The 17,038-nt window shown below is 41.6% G+C and overlaps 1 protein-coding gene and 1 long non-coding RNA gene across 6 annotated transcripts in view; one reads left to right on the forward strand and one right to left on the reverse strand.

Moving 5' to 3' along the window:
- BCL6 (BCL6 transcription repressor) overlaps nt 1–16,660 on the forward strand; it is a 155,352-nt gene extending 138,692 nt beyond the window's left edge. For all 5 annotated transcript variants that reach the window (XM_068281223.1, XM_068281222.1, XM_068281224.1 and 2 more), the window contains 9 exons: nt 1,212–1,250; nt 1,543–1,713; nt 1,959–2,180; nt 4,126–5,085; nt 6,219–6,394; nt 7,529–7,696; nt 8,804–8,934; nt 11,595–11,732; nt 14,113–16,660. In XM_068281223.1, the coding sequence (XP_068137324.1) occupies nt 1,556–1,713; nt 1,959–2,180; nt 4,126–5,085; nt 6,219–6,394; nt 7,529–7,696; nt 8,804–8,934; nt 11,595–11,732; nt 14,113–14,256 (2,097 nt within the window). In that variant the 5' untranslated portion in view covers nt 1,212–1,250; nt 1,543–1,555 and the 3' untranslated portion in view covers nt 14,257–16,660. The remainder of the gene's footprint in view (nt 1–1,211; nt 1,251–1,542; nt 1,714–1,958; nt 2,181–4,125; nt 5,086–6,218; nt 6,395–7,528; nt 7,697–8,803; nt 8,935–11,594; nt 11,733–14,112) is intronic.
- Nucleotides 4,096–11,302, reverse strand: LOC137571696 (uncharacterized). The gene is made up of 3 exons (XR_011031409.1): nt 11,149–11,302; nt 6,153–6,341; nt 4,096–4,433 (listed from the first exon to the last, which is right to left on the reverse strand). It is a non-coding gene; the product is annotated as an uncharacterized lncRNA (long non-coding RNA).
- Nucleotides 16,661–17,038: the final 378 nt, after the last annotated feature.

Raw genomic sequence — 17,038 nt, forward strand, 5'->3', positions numbered from 1 at the left:
TTTATCACACAATGCACCCGTTTCCCTATTTGCCAGCAGTCAGCTGTTCTCAGCAGGCTCCTGGCCAAGAATGCGGATTCAGCCGCGGGGAAATGCTTCCGCGGTCTCAAGAATGACCCTTCCCTAAAGCTTTCAAGAGTGGTGTTTATTGCTAGACTCATTCCTGACAGACTCATTCCTGACAGACTCATTGTGTCATACTTATCAAGTAAATCCAATACAGAACTTTTTGCAGCTGTGGACATGACAGTTTGCCAACGTGCATGAATAAGCTCCTTAGTTTAATTGGAAGTGCCTTGCCTTGCAGGCTTCCTTCTTGGCCTCTTGTGTTTGTGAGGTATGTGAAGGTGTATGTTCAGGAAAAGCACAAACCACAGTATGAGGAAGTGCATAGTTTCAAAGTTCCAAAGAGGAAGATAAATGACTTCTACCTCCAATGTCGCTTTTTAAATTAACTCTTATTAGGTTCTGTAAAATGTTTCTGATAATAGAGATTAGCATTTAAACTTTTAAGACTGTACTGTGTGCAGGCAAACCTTCAATTTTACCACTTCCATGTAGTATAAGAGCTTACCTAAACAATCTGTTTATAGTATTCAAAATCTGTTGACCCTTATTCTTCATGGAGGTGGCAAGATGGGCCAGCAATTGACCAATCAAAATTGGATGTGTGTTGTGTATGTGAAGACAGTATAGATCAACTTCATAGCTCCCTACTGTCCCTCTTTTGGAGGGACAGTCCCTCTTTGGGAGCCCTGTCCTTCTGTTTCTCTTTCCTCCTCGTGTCCCTCTTTCAGGACTTTGTCCCTCTTTCTATGTAAATATATATATATTTCTCTACTAAAAAATGTTTGACTCTAAACTTTATTACAATCCTTTAAATTTATATATTACTAATTTTAAAATGTTAATATGAAGGATAATGAACCAGGATAGAAAGGACCAGTGTGGTTTGAATTATAAAACACCATACTTTTCTTATGAAATCTTTATGGTATGCATGACTAGGGGTGTGGCAGGGGCATGGCTTTAAGTGTCCCTCTTTCTCATCAAAAAATTGGGAGGTATGCAACCTTGGCTAAGTACAATATGCTTTATACTTCATTAACTAATATGGAAATACTGTTACTAAACTGATGTAATCGCCACAAAGCTTATGGCTGTGTTTTTACTAGCTAACTCAATATTGTTCTTGTGTTTTTGTTTTACAGCATTCAAAGAGGAGTTTGATTTGTGAATTGAGATTTGGGGTAAGTTTCTGTGTGTTTTTCTCTGGTAGTTTTCTGAGCATGGGCAGTTGCACCTGTGCGTTACTTCACTTTCACAACTGCTGAAGGTTCCCTCATCCCCAAATAACACTAACCGCTAAAAGTGGAAGTTGAAACTTACTTGAAAGATAACATTAAGGCTAAAGCTTTTTCTCTTAAATGATCAAATATGTAGGGTCTGCTGTATCATCTACTCTGCCCTTAACAGTAAACATAACAGGATTGTAATTTTTATCTCCCCCCCCCCCCCCCCCCCCCCATTTTTCTTTTATAGGATAGGGGCAAAAATGACATCAACTGACAGCTGTATCCAGTTCACTCGACACGCCAGTGATGTTCTCTTGAACCTGAACCGTCTTCGAAGTAGGGACATCCTGACAGATGTGATTATTGTTGTGAACAGGGAGCACTTTCGAGCTCACAAGACAGTCCTAATGGCTTGCAGGTAAGAATGGAGCTGTGGATGTGTCACTTTTTATCTCCACAGTTATTAGGCTTCAGGGAAAGTGAACAGAGGCTCTACCTACATGCACTAAAGTCAAATATCTACTTAGTCTGCCTAAGCATTTTTTTTTTCTCTCATGTCTCAAGCACGTCAGCCTAGATAGCTATGTGTATTATAGTCACCTTGTGCTGTTTATTTGACATCCTGATAGGACGAAATGTCTGACAACTGTTTCATTTCCACAGTGGACTGTTCTACACCATCTTCACTGACCAGATGAAGTGCAACATGAATATCATTAATCTAGATCCAGAAATCAGTGCAGAGGGATTCCGAGTCCTATTGGAGTTCATGTACACATCTCGGCTCAGTCTGAGAGAGAGCAGCATTATGGCGGTTATGAGTACTGCACTTTATCTACAGATGGAACATGTTGTGGACACCTGTCAAAGGTTTCTCAAGTCCAGGTATGTTTGTTTATAAAAAGAAAACAGATTTTTGGAAATTCATTTTCTTGTGCGTTTTTCTCTTTTTTTTTTTTTTTTTTTTTTTTTTTTTTTCTTTTACAGCGTAAAGTTTATTATATAGTGGAAATGTGCACTCTTTTTTGAAGTTTAATGCATTGCCATGCACCTTTTGTATGAATAGCAAAGTTTTGGGTTGGCAGCCAGCTCATGTGTGAACTAACAGAAATGGACCCATAGAAAAAACAAACCTTTCTGTGCTTTGCATTACTTAAGGGTTCCATTGAAGCTCATTGCAATGGGAACAGTAAATTCGGGCGCCTGAGGCTAGTGGACAAATCGGGCGCCGCCATTCACTCCTATAATAAATATCGTTTAATGGGCGCCCGATAGGAAAAAAGGGCGCCGGAGAAAAATAACGTTTTAAAAGCGGCGCCCGGAGACTTAATGTTTTATTACTGTTTCTCATGATTACACATTATTTAATGATTTATACATTTTTAAATTTTATTTTTAAACGAAAAACAGTACAATATTTTTTTTTAAACATTATTTTTTAAACGAAAAACAGTACATTTTTTTTAAACATTATTTTTAAACGAAAAAACTAACAGGGGGGTCTTAGGTTTAGGCACCAACAGGGGGGTCTTAGGTTTAGGCACCAACAGGGGGGTCTTAGGTTTAGGCACCAACAGGGGGTCTTAGGTTTAGGCACCAACAGGGGGGTCTTAGGTTTAGGCACTAACAGGGGGGTCTTAGGTTTAGGCACCAACAGGGGGGTCTTAGGTTTAGGCACTAACAGGGGGGTCTAGGGGTTAGGGGTAGGTACAGGGAGGGTTACTTAGGCACCAACAGGGGGGGTCTTAGGTTTAGGCACCAACAGGGGGGTCTAGGGGTTAGGGGTAGGTACAGGGAGGGTTACTTAGTAATTTTTTTTTAAACGTTATTATACGTTTCAGTATTTAAACGAAAGATTAACGTTTTTACAATTGCCGATTTAATGCACATTATTTAATGATTTATAACTTTAAAAAACATTAATTTTAAACGAAATACAGTACAATACATTTTTAAACGTTATCCATGCTTATCGTTAAAAACCCGGCGCCCTTTTTTCCCAGCGCCCCTTTTTAACGTACTGTGTCAGTGTAAAGTGTCTTTAAGGGCCTGTTCAGACTATCTGCGTATGAAGAATGCGTTTAAAATCAAAGAAACGCAAGTTGAAAAACGCATGCGTCTTTCTTGCGTTCTAATGCGTATTCTATTGCGTTTTGCACACACACGTGACCCAGGGGAAAAAAAATTATGGGAACCGCAGAGGAAACGGACGCTAAAAACGCAATAGTACGCGTTTTCGATACGCGTCCATAGACTTTCATTGCGTCCGTTTCTATGCGTGACGCACAGAACTGCGTGCAGCAATGCGGATGAGAAACGTATGCGTCTCATACGCATACATGTGAACTAGCCCATTCAAAAGCATTAGGAGCCGTTCCTATGCGTTTTTGGTACCCGTACGTGTTCCCTGAAAACGTCTAGGAACGCGCATAGTCTGAACAGGCCCTAAGTCCTCCAAATATGGATACTTTAGTTCTTTTGGAAGGAGAGTTAGACCCCTTAGTGGTTTGTTTGTTTTTTGTCTCCTAGTGGGATCTCTCAGCCTGAAATCAAAACCCACAAATGTTACAAGGGTGTCCTTTCTGCTAGAGATAACAGGATGGAAAAACAAAAATATTATTAGTGAATTATATAACACCATATCTGGGAGCCATGCCATGGAGATTTCTCTGCTGTCTCCAAGAAATAGCAGTCAGTAGCTCGCACATTCCCCAGGGGTCCACTGATTATTTAAATAGTTTTTGGGTTGATATACCCTTTAATGTCCGAGATATATAAAATATAACTCAGATTAAGAATGTTTAAGTTTATTTTTATTTATTTTTTTCAGTGAAGATATTGTGACATCTGTGAAACCATCTAGAGGAGAAGAATTTTTGCAAAGCAGGACAATGCTGCCTCCAGACGTCATGGCCTACAGAAACTGTGAGGTGCCAGAAAATACTGTACCACTTCGAAACACAGCTATCTGTGATGGAAGGTCCTATGTTCCCAACTTATATAGTGGATCTCCATCTTCATATCCTCTGTACAGTCACATTCCAGTGCATGGGTTCCTATTCCCTGAGGATGATGTAAGAGATGTCCAAATGGCTGAAATGCAGAGAGCCAGCAGATATCCCAAGGAAAGTGTGTTGCCTGGAGAAAATTCAAGGACTGTCTTAGGAGAATACAGGAAAAGTATCTCAGATATACCTGTAAATGCTTGCCACAACAATGTGTTCTCTCCAAAAGAAGCTGCACTGGAAGACCCTCGTAATGACTCTCACTATAATGTCCTGGCAGGATCTAGGTCTGCTGGTCCCTCTGTAAGAAGCAGCCCATACTACAATTGTGAGAAAGGGAAAGATGAGGAGCGGACATCTTCAGAGGATGAGATCACTCAGCACTTTAAACCAACTAACTCTCCTGTCAACCGTAAGGGACTGGTAAGCCCTCAGAGCCCCCAGAAGTCAGATTGTCAGCCCAATTCTCCAACAGAATCCAGCAGCAGTAAAAATGCTCGTATTTCACAAGGATCTGGTTCTCCAACCTCTAAGGCCTCTACTGACCCCAAAGCATGCAACTGGAAAAAGTATAAGTTACTCAATGCTCTCAACCAGAGTGGAAAGGAAGGGTGCGCCACTCAAAGTGAAATGGGCAACCTGTCTCCTCAATTCTACTCTTCTCAATCTTCATGTCAGCAAGTTAAATCTGAAAGCTTGGATATCCAGACATCAACTAAGCTTAATGGGAACACTGATGACTTGGCAGCGCCACAAGCTAGCAAACTCAATGGTATCGTGAACAGGTAATCATAGAGGCATATTAAACAAGTCAGTAGAAGCAAAAGCATAATGCAGTTAGAAGATTGACTTTTCTGAGTTACAATAATCCTATCACTTTTTCATACATGGTGAACTGAGATTTTTGAAGCAATACATGTTTAGCTAATTTTGGCTGCACCTTTCATGACAAAGCAGTGTGTCATTATTGAATCATGAGGGCTGTTAATAAAATGAGTTCTTCATGCTAACTTTGTAAACTCCTGATTTGCTTTCTCTGTCATATTGTGGCCCTGATTCATTCAACTTTTCTAATGAGATTTCTCATAGGAGATGTTTTCAGACCTTGTCAAGAATTACTTTTTAGCCAGCAGCAAGAAAAAAAAGCAATAATAATAATAACTTGTCCTTTTTATTAAATTTTTTTTTATGCAGTTTTTAACATTGTATGTGCTGAAACTGAAATTTTTGTTTATAAGGAGAAACCATCTGGGAAAAGTTAATTGAATCAGGACCTTGATCTGGTAATGCACCCTAAAAAGTCTCAAAATAGAGAAATGGGGATACAGCATTCTCTACAATAGCAACACTGCTTGTCTTTCAGTCTTTGTGTCTGAGAAAAGCCACAGTGTTTTGACATTCAGTATACAGGCAAATCAAAAAACATTTTTGTTTCACAAATCTTACATTATCTTTGTGTCAAGCCCCCTCTACACCATGCAATACCAGGCGCGATTGGTCGAATTCGATTAAATCTGACATGTTCGATCGAGATTCGATTGATCGTGTGATCGATTTGCATTGAAAACTAGCCAAAATCGATCACACGATCAATCCAATCCCGATCGGGCATGTCAAATTTAATTGATGTAATCGAATTTGATCCACTCGAATTTGATCGATCATGCCTGGAATTGAATGGTGTAGAGGGGGCTTTAGAAAAGTAGGGTAGTTAGTGTTTCTCTACATAAAAATCCAAGGCACTCCTGTTAACATGCAGTTCTGCTACAAGTTTGCGGAGAACTGACTAAAATAGAACAGAATAGGTGAAATTTGTGATGCCTGTCATATGGGGCAGTTCTTTATAATTTACCTGTCAGATCTTTGCATACGCAGTTGTCTGCATCAGCTGAATCATCTTGTCACTTTCTTTTTCCAGGGGGATGGAAGGGTCACCAATGAGCAGTGAAGGTCATTCACCTCTCTACATCCACACACCCAAGTTCGGCATTTTTTCATCACAGTCCCCTCCTGAAATGTGTCCTCATACTCCCGGCTCTAACTTTGGAGAAGAGATAACAGAGACCCGATCAGAATATTCAGACTCAAGCTGTGGTATGTAATCAATTTTTTTTTTTTCTTTTTTGGGATCTTTTTTTCTGTGTGATGTCAGATGTCTAAACTGTAGTGCAGTAACTAAGTGTATTGACCTGTAAGTCATTTGTCTGTCTATGGATTATGCAATATATTGTCCCCAGTTACAGACCAAATGTACATAGACTAGCCTCTGAACAAATATATCTTTTACTGTGCACAGTAGTAAATATAAAATGACAGAGCTAACCTATGTTGAGTTGTCTAACCCATTGTATATTTAAGTGTCTTATGCTGGGCATACATGGTAGGATTCTTCCTTATCAATCGAGCCGCTAATAGCTCGATAGATAATATCCAACAGGTCCAATGAGCCGCCGGATAGATTCCCCGCATGCAGGAAATCAAGCGGAAGATAAAGAGCGCCCGCGGAGACGAGCGGGGATTGATCTGGCCGCCCATGGGGACGCGGCGGGAGTCGAACCGGCGGCTAATCGGGCCGCGGGGTCGACTCGTCTATGCCCAGCATTAGGCTACTTTTCCACTATATCTAGGCGAATCAGCAAAAAAAAAAATTAAATAAATAAAAAACTTACAGATTACAGAATTTGCAGTCTTACGTATCGCGTACACGGAAAAGCATAATTGTTAGAGGTGGCTTTTTTTTTTTTTTTTTTTTTTTTTTCCCTCACGTGCGTGAGTAATGCAAACAGACCCATTGAAATACATTGCCATGCGAATTTGCATGCAGATAATGCATGCAAATTCGCCATAGTGGAAACGGACCCTTAATGTAATGATGTCAAATCCAGAACTGACAGCTTTCAAAAATAAATGGATGGTGTGCTCTGAATTTTCAATGGCACAAAGTCTATTATTACAGTTTGAAACCTACTGCAGTCGATATCTGATGCAGTTTTTTTTAATTTTGGCAGTATGGCTATCTAGTCTAGTACATAAAATCATCTCCACTGTACAGAATAAGGAACCATGACTTGGCAGAGCACAGAAGCTGTCGAATGTTCCATTTATCTGAATCTTAATTGTTTGCTAAGTTAATGAACCTTATACATTGTCCCTGCACTTTGCACTGCCTCATTGTATTTACAGTACTATATTTCTAACCCTGTTTTATTTTATTATTTCCTATCAAAGAAAATGGTACATTCTTCTGCAATGAATGTGACTCTCGTTTCTCTGAAGAGGGTTCCCTGAAAAGACATACTCTACAAATGCACAGTGACAAACCATACAAGTGTGACCGCTGCCAAGCATCATTTCGTTACAAGGGGAACCTGGCTAGCCACAAGACTGTACACACTGGTATGTTTCTAATTTCCCTAGAGTGTTGCTGAATGTTGTACAATTTTATAGTTGTAGAGTGAAATCACCCGGCTTAGCATTGTTTGGAAATTGACATGGCCACTAAGTGTCTACAGGTACCTTTGTTGCACACCTTTTCCTATGTAATCAGAGATTTTGAGAATACAAATTTCATTTACAGGGGCATTTCTAGCATTTGTCACTCCAGGCAAGAAGTCCTGCGGCACCCCCCAAATTCCACCACCCCACCCCCAAAAAAGACCAGTTTATGCTAGCCTCCTTCGAATCTTGTGAAAAAAGCATACGGGGGATGGACTGAAGTAGGCACAAGAGACAGAAGGAGGCACAAACACCCATGGGGACATGGCTTCATTCAGGAGGCTTGACTTAGTCTAGGAGGCTAGTCTTAGCTTGGGATGGGGCTTAATCAGGGGCATGGTGCCCCACAGGACCAATAGCACTCCAAGCAGTGGCCTGCAATGCCTATGCCTAAAACACCCTTGTTCAGGTGTATTGATTTATCAGCTCTTAACAGAGTATGTAATCTGTAGCATCCTGAAATCTTTTCAAGAGAATGCAACTCTTGCTCCCCCTAGCTGCTAAATGTTTTGTTGTAGGCAGAGGAGGAACGAGCTAGCCACAGGGTGCAAAACCTTAAAGGGAACTTGAAGCGAGAAGAATATGGAGGCTGCCATATTTATTTATTTTTAAACAATACCAGTTGCCTGGCAGCCCTGCTGATCTATTTGGCTGCAGTAGTGTCTGAATCACACTCCTGAAACAAGCATGCAGCTAATCTTGTCAGATTTCGGGGGCCTGTGGTTAAAAGTATTAGATGTAGAGGATCCGCAGGACTGCCAGGCAACTGGTATTACTTATAAGGAAATATGGCAGCCTCCATATACCTCTCACTTCAGGTGTCCTTTAAGTCCATCAGCAAGGCTTTTGGCTGCTACTGACCTCATGCAGGCAGACTGTTTGTTTTATACAAGGGTAATATGAAATATTATGTATAAATTTTATGTGGTGCTCCATGTATCACTTTGTCAGTTTTTGTAAGAAACATTCGTTGCTTAATTTTATATATTTTTTTCCCCTGTTCCTTAGGTGAGAAACCATATCGCTGCAGCATTTGTGGTGCACAGTTTAATCGGCCTGCAAACCTGAAGACTCACACCAGAATTCATTCTGGGGAAAAGCCATACAAGTGTGAGACCTGTGGAGCTCGCTTTGTGCAGGTATGTCTACTAGAGACCACCTTATTAGATCATTATGTAGACCTCTTCCAAAGAGGCCATAGTGCCTTAAGTACATGTGCATTTTCCTGACCTATAGTAGTAATGAGGCATACATTTGAAAAAGCCACAAGTTTAAAAGGGTGCAGGATAACGGTAGTAGAATATCCGTAGTGTTACCAATATTCTACAACATTCTTATAGTAACATATTGGTAATATTTGCCAATATTCTACTATGACCTAACCTCTCCCTACTCATAGAACCCTCCGTTAGTAGTGCCTCACACTTAACCCCCCCCCCCCCCTTGTGGTGTCTAACCCTTAACCCCACCCCATTTCTGTACAGCCGCTATAATCAATAGGGGAGATAGCCGCACCCTTTTAACCACTTGCCGCCCGCGCACTCATACCGCGCGTCGGCAAAGTGGCAGCTGCAGGACCAGCGACGCTGCAGGCTAATTAATCAGGAAGCAGCCGCTCGCGCGAGCGGCTGTTTCCTGTCATTTCACGGCGGGGGGCTCCGTGATTAGCCTGCGGGCCGCCGATCGCGGCTCGCAGGCTAAATGTAAACACAAGCGGAAATCCGCTTTGTTTACATTTTTACAACGCTGCTTCAGACAAGACAAGACAAGACAATTAACATTTATATTGCGCTTTTCTCCTTGCGGACTCAAAGCGCCAGAGCAGAGCAGCAGCCACTAGGGCGCGCTCTATTGGCAGTAGCAGTGTAAGGGAGACTTGCCAAAGGTCTCCTACTGAATTAGTGCTGGCTTACTGAACAGGCAGAGCCGAGATTCGAACCCTGGTCTCCCGTGTCAGAGGCAGAACCCTTAACCATTACACCATCATCAGCAGCGTTGTAGTAGATCAGCGATCCCCGGCCAATCAGCGGCCGGGGATCGCTGTCACATGACAGCGGGGAGCCTGTTAGAGGCTGCACAGGACAGATCCGTTCCTGTGCAGCCTCCGATCTCTCGGGGAAAGGAGGGAGGAGAGGGGGAATCCTGCGGTGAAGGGGGCTTTGAGGTGCCCCCCCCCCCGCCACCCACAGCATGCAGGAGCGATCAGACCCCCCCCAGCACATCATCTCCCTAGTGGGGAAAAAAGGGGGGCGGTCTGGTCGCTCTGCCTGTCATTTGATCTGTGCTGGGGGCTGTAGAGCCCACCCAGCACAGATCTGAAAAAGCAGCGCTCGTCCTTAAGGGGGGGGGGGGGGGGGGGGTAAAGGCTAGGTCCTCAAGTGGTTAAACTTGCAGCATTTTCAAATGATCCTGCAATGAGCTTCCGCACACTGGAAGCAGGACCACCATTTTTATTGTCCCAATAGACACAATCTCCCTCAACCATGTGTCTATTGGGACAATAACAATATTGTTCCCGCTTCCAGTGCACCGAACCTCATTACTACCATTGGACTGTTGCAAAGTGGTTTCAGCACCTGGTTAGTTTTTGTTGGTGTGTGTTCTTACTGGCCCTTAGTATTATTGACCGGACCCCAGCTTGTCAGACAGAGAGGAGAAATGTTCATACAAACCTTCACCATCACAGCTATAAGATAGTAAATAGTTTTGACAGACTACCATCTGGCTGTCTCACTACTCAGCAATATTACAGTCAACCAGGTGTATCTCCTACTCAGCTGTCTCTGTGCAAAGTCTGTCACTGGTTGCCAGTGCTCCATTTGTCTGACTGGCTCCCCAAACACAGCTGCACTTAGTGGTTTCTGTGCTACGTGGTTTTAGGTATTGGGAAACCTCATTAAATGAGTTTTTGGGGGATTTTTTTCTACTTTTTTGGGGTGAGGGTAGGTTATAGTTCGATGCTGGGGAAGCGGCATTGCTAGATATATATTAGAGGTGGTTAGGGTTGGGTTTTTTTGATGTGGGAATTCTAGAATAACATACAGGAATATTATTTAATATTGAGGTATGATTATTGGTGTTGGTGGTGGGGGAGACTGGCCAGACTTTGCAACCTGCTCCAGCTCTAAATGGATGGTATTGAGGTGTAAAATGATGCTGACATACATACTGAGATTCCAAGGCAGATAAGATTAAATGTTGCATAGAGCTTGGGAACAGGCATCACAATTGGGTAGTCATAGGCTGTAACAGCTGTGTACAGGCAATGCAAACTAGTGTTTTACTTAGATAAGTTTCATGGGCAGTGTGTATATAGGTAGAAAAAGAAAACAACGTTTTGTAAGAAATAATACCTTTTAATGGCTAACTAATAGAGTTAAATGATGCAAGCTTTCTGGGATCTAGTCCCCTTCTTCAGGCATATTTCCAGATGTAAGCTGAAGTAAAACACTGATGCAGATAAATGGTAAACACGAAGATGACAGTTGTGTTGGTTACTGTTTATCCGTTAGGTGTCAGGTGATCAGCAGGCTGGAGCCAGTGAGTTAGTGCAACCATACATGAAATATGGGCAGTGTGCAAATGTTTCTTGCACTCACCATTTACACCTCACCACAGTGTACAATGTTAGCCCCTTTATTGCACCTGTGGATCCTTTCCTAGAATTTTTTTTTTTAGAGTCCTTTATCAGCAGGTCTGAGTATTAGCACAACATACATAGAATGAGCATTTGTATCTCATGCCATCACTTCCATTGTAAAAGTATAGGTGTTCATGTAAATACTTTGTGTACCCTTAGGTCGCCCATCTCCGAGCGCATGTGTTGATTCATACTGGAGAGAAGCCCTACCCATGTGAGATCTGCGGAACTAGATTCAGGCACTTGCAAACATTAAAGAGTCACCTTCGTATTCACACTGGAGAGAAGCCCTACCATGTAAGTCATTGCTGTATCACTGGCAAAATAGTGCCTTTGGTTTATTCTGGCAAGTTCATTTTTGTTTTCCACTTCAGACACATATCCATCATAGCCTTCCTTGCTCTAATATCCTTGCTTCTGCGTTGACCATTTAGCATGTTCTGATATTTCATCTACAACCTCAGTACTGGGCATATGTAAAATTAAGTTGTGATCTGATGATATATCACCACTTCTTTATTTTCAACTTTGCAAAAAATTAATTTACCCCTTATGAGATTGCTAAGCTGTAGACTACACAAGTTTCCCTCTTTATAATGGATTAATAAAGTGACTCTGTAATAAGAGGGCTGTGAACTCTGCCATATTTATTACAGTTTCCTAGGTTGTCCTACTTATTTCCTGCCTCTAAATGTTTAAAGAGGAACTCCAGTGAAAATAATGTAATAAAAAAGTGCTTCATTTTTACAATAATTATGTATAAATGATTTAATCAGTGTTTGCCCATTGTAAAATCTTTCCTCTCCCAGATTCACATTCTGACATGTATTACATGGTGACATTTTTACTGTGGGTAGGTTATGTAGCTGCTCCTAGCTGTTTTGGCTGTTAGAGACAGCTGTAAACAGCTAATTCCTGTCTGTGAACATTGTTACATTGTGGCAGTTTGCCCAGAGTACCGCGGTACTCAGAGCTTCTTGTGGGAGGGATTTCAGCACAAAATCAGTCATACAGCGCCCCCTGATGGTCCGTTTGTGAAATGCAATAGATTTGTCATGTAAAAGGGGGTATCAGCTACTGATTGGGATAAAGTTAAATTATTGGTCGGAGTTTCTCTTTAAGCCACTGACCCAGTATGTAGCTCCAGTGCTCTGACTACAGTTTGACCACATACTTCAAGTGTGTGACTCAAAGGCTACTGAAACAAGAGAGATCAGCCTGACAGCCAGGACACTGACAGAGTAAATATGACAGCCTCCATACCCCCTCTAACTACAGGGTCACTGTCAATGTGCAGGTTTGCAGATTACCTTATGAATATACTTATTGTTTGACTGTAATGGTAGTGGCTAGCTCGAAAGTATTCAAGGAAACTGTATCATGTGACCAGTGACTGATGCACTGCTTCAGCAGCATTTTGTGATTCATTTTGTGTGACGTTCCTCTTACACTGAACAACTGATGCTGGGTAAGAGGACCATCTCATTGTGTTCCATCGCAATGGACAATATCATCGCATCCCAACACTATGCAATGATATTTTTATGGTACGTTCACATGGGGTGCAATGCGACGGGCATGTATCGGGCAACATGCTTGTTTAAAGTGGCAGTTAAAGGACTTACGAGCCCAAATAGCGAAAAAAAGATAAGTACCTTAATCAGTTTTAAATGCACGGAGGACGCCGTCCGCGCCCTCCGTGCAGTTCCGCCGGGTCCCCGCAGTCTGATCGCCCCCCGTGCCGCTCCCGACCCCACGGACGGGGCCGGGCTCCCCTTCCTCTCCCAAGATGGCCGCCAGAGCCGGCCGCGGCTGCGCAGTCCACATACGCGTTAGTGCGGCTGCGCAGCTCTAGGGCCTCCCCCCCGATCCACGCTACTGTGCGTGGATCGGGGGGGAGGGCCCTAGAGCTGCGCAGCCGTACTAACGCATATGCGGACTGCGCAGCCGCGGCCGGCTCCGGCGGCCATCTTGGGAGAGGAAGGGGAGCCCGGCCCCGTCCGTGGGGTCGGGAGCGGCACGGGGGGCGATCAGACTGCGGGGACCCGGCGGAACTGCACGGAGGGCGCGGACGGCGTCCTCCGTGCATTTAAAACTGATTAAGGTACTTATCTTTTTTTCTCTATTTGGGCTCGTAAGTCCTTTAAGTATTCTTTCATTGTACTGTATGCTTCACAATATGGTCAAAACCGTAGTCTAACACACGATGTGACTTTTTTACACCGTTGTGTTGCAATTAACGCAACTTGCACAGTGTTAAAGGACCCTAAAAATATCCAAAAATTGGTGGTTTAGTTCTTCCTGCGACGTAGCCAATCTGCATAAGTCTATACATGGGTAATTTGGAGAGTGCTAAACTTAGAGAATACCTTTTCAATAATAAGGGAACTGGCACTTGGAAGGCCAACAATGGCAGTCTCCTTGTTCCTCTAATAACTTAACCAGAATAGCAAACGCCATTAAAAAAAAAAAAAAAATTAGAATTAAAAAACTGAACATTTCTACTACACAAACCCAATCCTCATTTCAGTTTGCAGTCACTGGGAATGACACAAACCTATATTTTCTGATGAACAATTTTTCAGCTTTTCCTATAACATTATTGATATGCTTGGCCTTATTGTCACCCTTTTTTTTTTAGCAGTAATTCACATGTCATTTTTTTTTTTCTTTCTAGTGTGAAAAATGCAACCTTCATTTCCGCCACAAGAGCCAACTGAGACTTCATTTGCGTCAGAAGCATGGAGCAATCACCAACACAAAAGTGCAGTATCGTGTGTCCTCAACAGAGCTCCCACCAGATCTCCCCAAATCATGCTGAACCCTTCTCATATTGACTCTGGAGTGCCTCTCTTGACCTGTTAGTGCAGATGGGTGAAACAAAACGGGTTTAGCTATTTTTTTTTTCCTGGTCATGTGAAATGTGCACCCTTTAGTGTAAAGAAAATATATATAGATCTATATATATATAAATATAAAATATATATTTTTCCTAATATGCTTATGGTGTCGTAACCATGCACTCTATCATTTCACCATTTTCATTCTCGGCACAAGAGAATTTGAATAATATGAGAGACTGAATTAAAGGCATAGCTGGAGATGCAAACCGTGTTACAACCAGCTGTGCTGATCCAGTTTACAATGCACTAGCGTTCCCCTGTGGAGCAGGTGAAAATGTAAAACATCGGTCATATGGTTGGATCATTTGCAATTTACAGTACATGTATGTAGACTGGCTCTAAAGACGACTTTGCTTGGAGAGATTGATGAACGTTTGGAAACCAGATGTTGCTGAAATACAAGTTCTGGCTTAAATTTTAAGATTATTTTACTTTAGCCACAGCTGGGTAATATATTTTTGAAGCCTGCATTCAGGCCCTATTATAACTTATTTTGCTAATATTTGCCAAGAAATCCTGCGGAAAGCACCTTTCTCTTAGTGACTTACAGTGTGTCAGTTGGTAGAATGGTATTAGAACCAACCTCTAAATTTTGTGGATGAGAATGGAAGGTACAAAATGGGAAAACCAGTCTTTAGGCAAGAATACCTAGAACCATGTTACAGTATAGCACCCCTGAACTTGGGGGGAAAAGTGGCATTCTATGGATACAACAAAGTGGAAGCACTTGAATTAAGCACCTTTTCTACAAATAACTATTGAACCCTTAGGTCTGTTTAAATTATGTGCTTAGAATCTAAAAAGAAGCAAAGTTACATGTAAGAAAGCACTAATCTTAAGAGTGGCACTTTCAATGCTAGCACTTATTTTAAGCCCAAGATGACCTTTCAAGCGCCTACTTATAAATAAAGTGCTCCTACCACTTGGTGAGCATGTCTGTTGCTGGAAAGACTAGTGAGGAAAAATGAATATTTCTTTCTGTGGTCATATTAAGTTTGTGCTTAAACGCTAGCGTGGAAAATGTTCCTGTGGCACTACACTTAATAATCATCCCACAAAGCGTGTTGTCTAGAGTATAAGGTGCTGCACGTGTGTGTGTATATAGTGCACATTACCTAATGCACTTTTATGACATTTTATTCTATTTAGTGCCAGCTGCTGTACTCTGAGGTGAGGTAAAAGCAAGCCAGTGTGCAAATGTTCTTGGCTGCAACAAGCCATAGCTATGCACCAAGCTCTAGTCCAATAGATAAGCTTTGTGACCATGGACACGCCTACCATGGTCTGAGGCATCAAGTGGTGCTTAGTCAGTGAGCTAGGGCAAGATTCTCACCAACGTGGCTGTGGATTTCTGCCTCCACCCCTCATCACTTACTGACCCCACACTGCCTCATTGTCACTCACTATTGTTATTAATGATTAGTGGAAAGCATAACTGCACATTTCTTTCTTTAGTCCTTAATATGATCAGTGACAAGTGTGGGGCCATTCATTGGTAGGAAGACCTTTGCCACAGAAGAGTTATTTGACTGCTGTTGAATGGCGTTTATTAAATTGTGTTTCTCCCTGGGCAGAGTTTGGCACATGCTATAATCCTGCCTTTGTCCCTTTCCTGTAAAGTGTAAAAGGCACATTGGTGTCCAACGATGGCCTTGCCTTGTAGATTAGGCTGATGAGACTCAGAAGGTGCCTTTTTTTGCTATGATTGCAATATTCTACCAGCACTAGGAGGGCACCCAAATGGAATATTTTTTTAGTCTCAAACTTTCTTGCACCCTTAAACTATATGAAAGTATTTAATTTTATGGTATGCAACATGTGCACTCAATGTAACGAGTTAAAAAATAGAACAAAGAATTATTGTGTATGCTTTTTAAGAGAGGGCTTTAACTTTTGTTATAGATTTAACCAAAGGAAAAGGAATTTATGGCAGAGTTGTAAATATATATATATATATATAAAAAAGCTATATATATATAAAGATTTAAAAACAAAGTAAAAAAAGGTTTAAAAATAATAATAATAAAGCGCTATAAAAGATCTGGAATACAGCAAACGTTTAGATTGTATCTGCGGGCAGAATCCAATCTGAGATTTGTTATATTGTGATAGAGCACTTACAAAATATTTTAATGTATTGCACCAGTGTACGTGAGAAGATATTTTGTCTAAACGCAACAGTCTATTTGTATTTTTTGTTTATTTGTTTTCTGGAAGTGAAGGTTTACAGACACCCTGTCGAAGGATTATGTAATTTTTTTTTTTTTTTACTAGTTGTATGTTTTGTAAATATGTATATCTTTGTCTTTTGGTGCCTTTTAACCCCATCCCTGCCAGGGGTGGCACAGAAAGAGTTGCCAGTCCCTATGGCAGAGAAGGGGTTAATGAATGTTTGATCCCATTGCCTCCTCCCCCCCCCCCCCCCTCCCCTCACACTTTTTTTAGTACTATCAGCTAAACTTTAGAAAGGTCAATCATTTTTTTCTGCTGTTCCCTTTCTGTGTTGTTTTTTATTTTGTTGATTTCATGATGCTTTTTGTCCTGCTTCTGTTATAAAGAACTGCCGGAGACAGGTTCGGGCTGTTTCTAACTGCATTACTGCAGTGTAAACAATAGCTGTACAAGTAGAAAAATAAAATCTTTAACAGCATTTATTTTGTGATATGGGATGTGTTCATGGATTACCTATATACTAAAGGA

Source organism: Hyperolius riggenbachi, chromosome 4 (assembly GCF_040937935.1).
Source record: "Hyperolius riggenbachi isolate aHypRig1 chromosome 4, aHypRig1.pri, whole genome shotgun sequence".
Taxonomy (NCBI): domain Eukaryota; kingdom Metazoa; phylum Chordata; class Amphibia; order Anura; family Hyperoliidae; genus Hyperolius; species Hyperolius riggenbachi.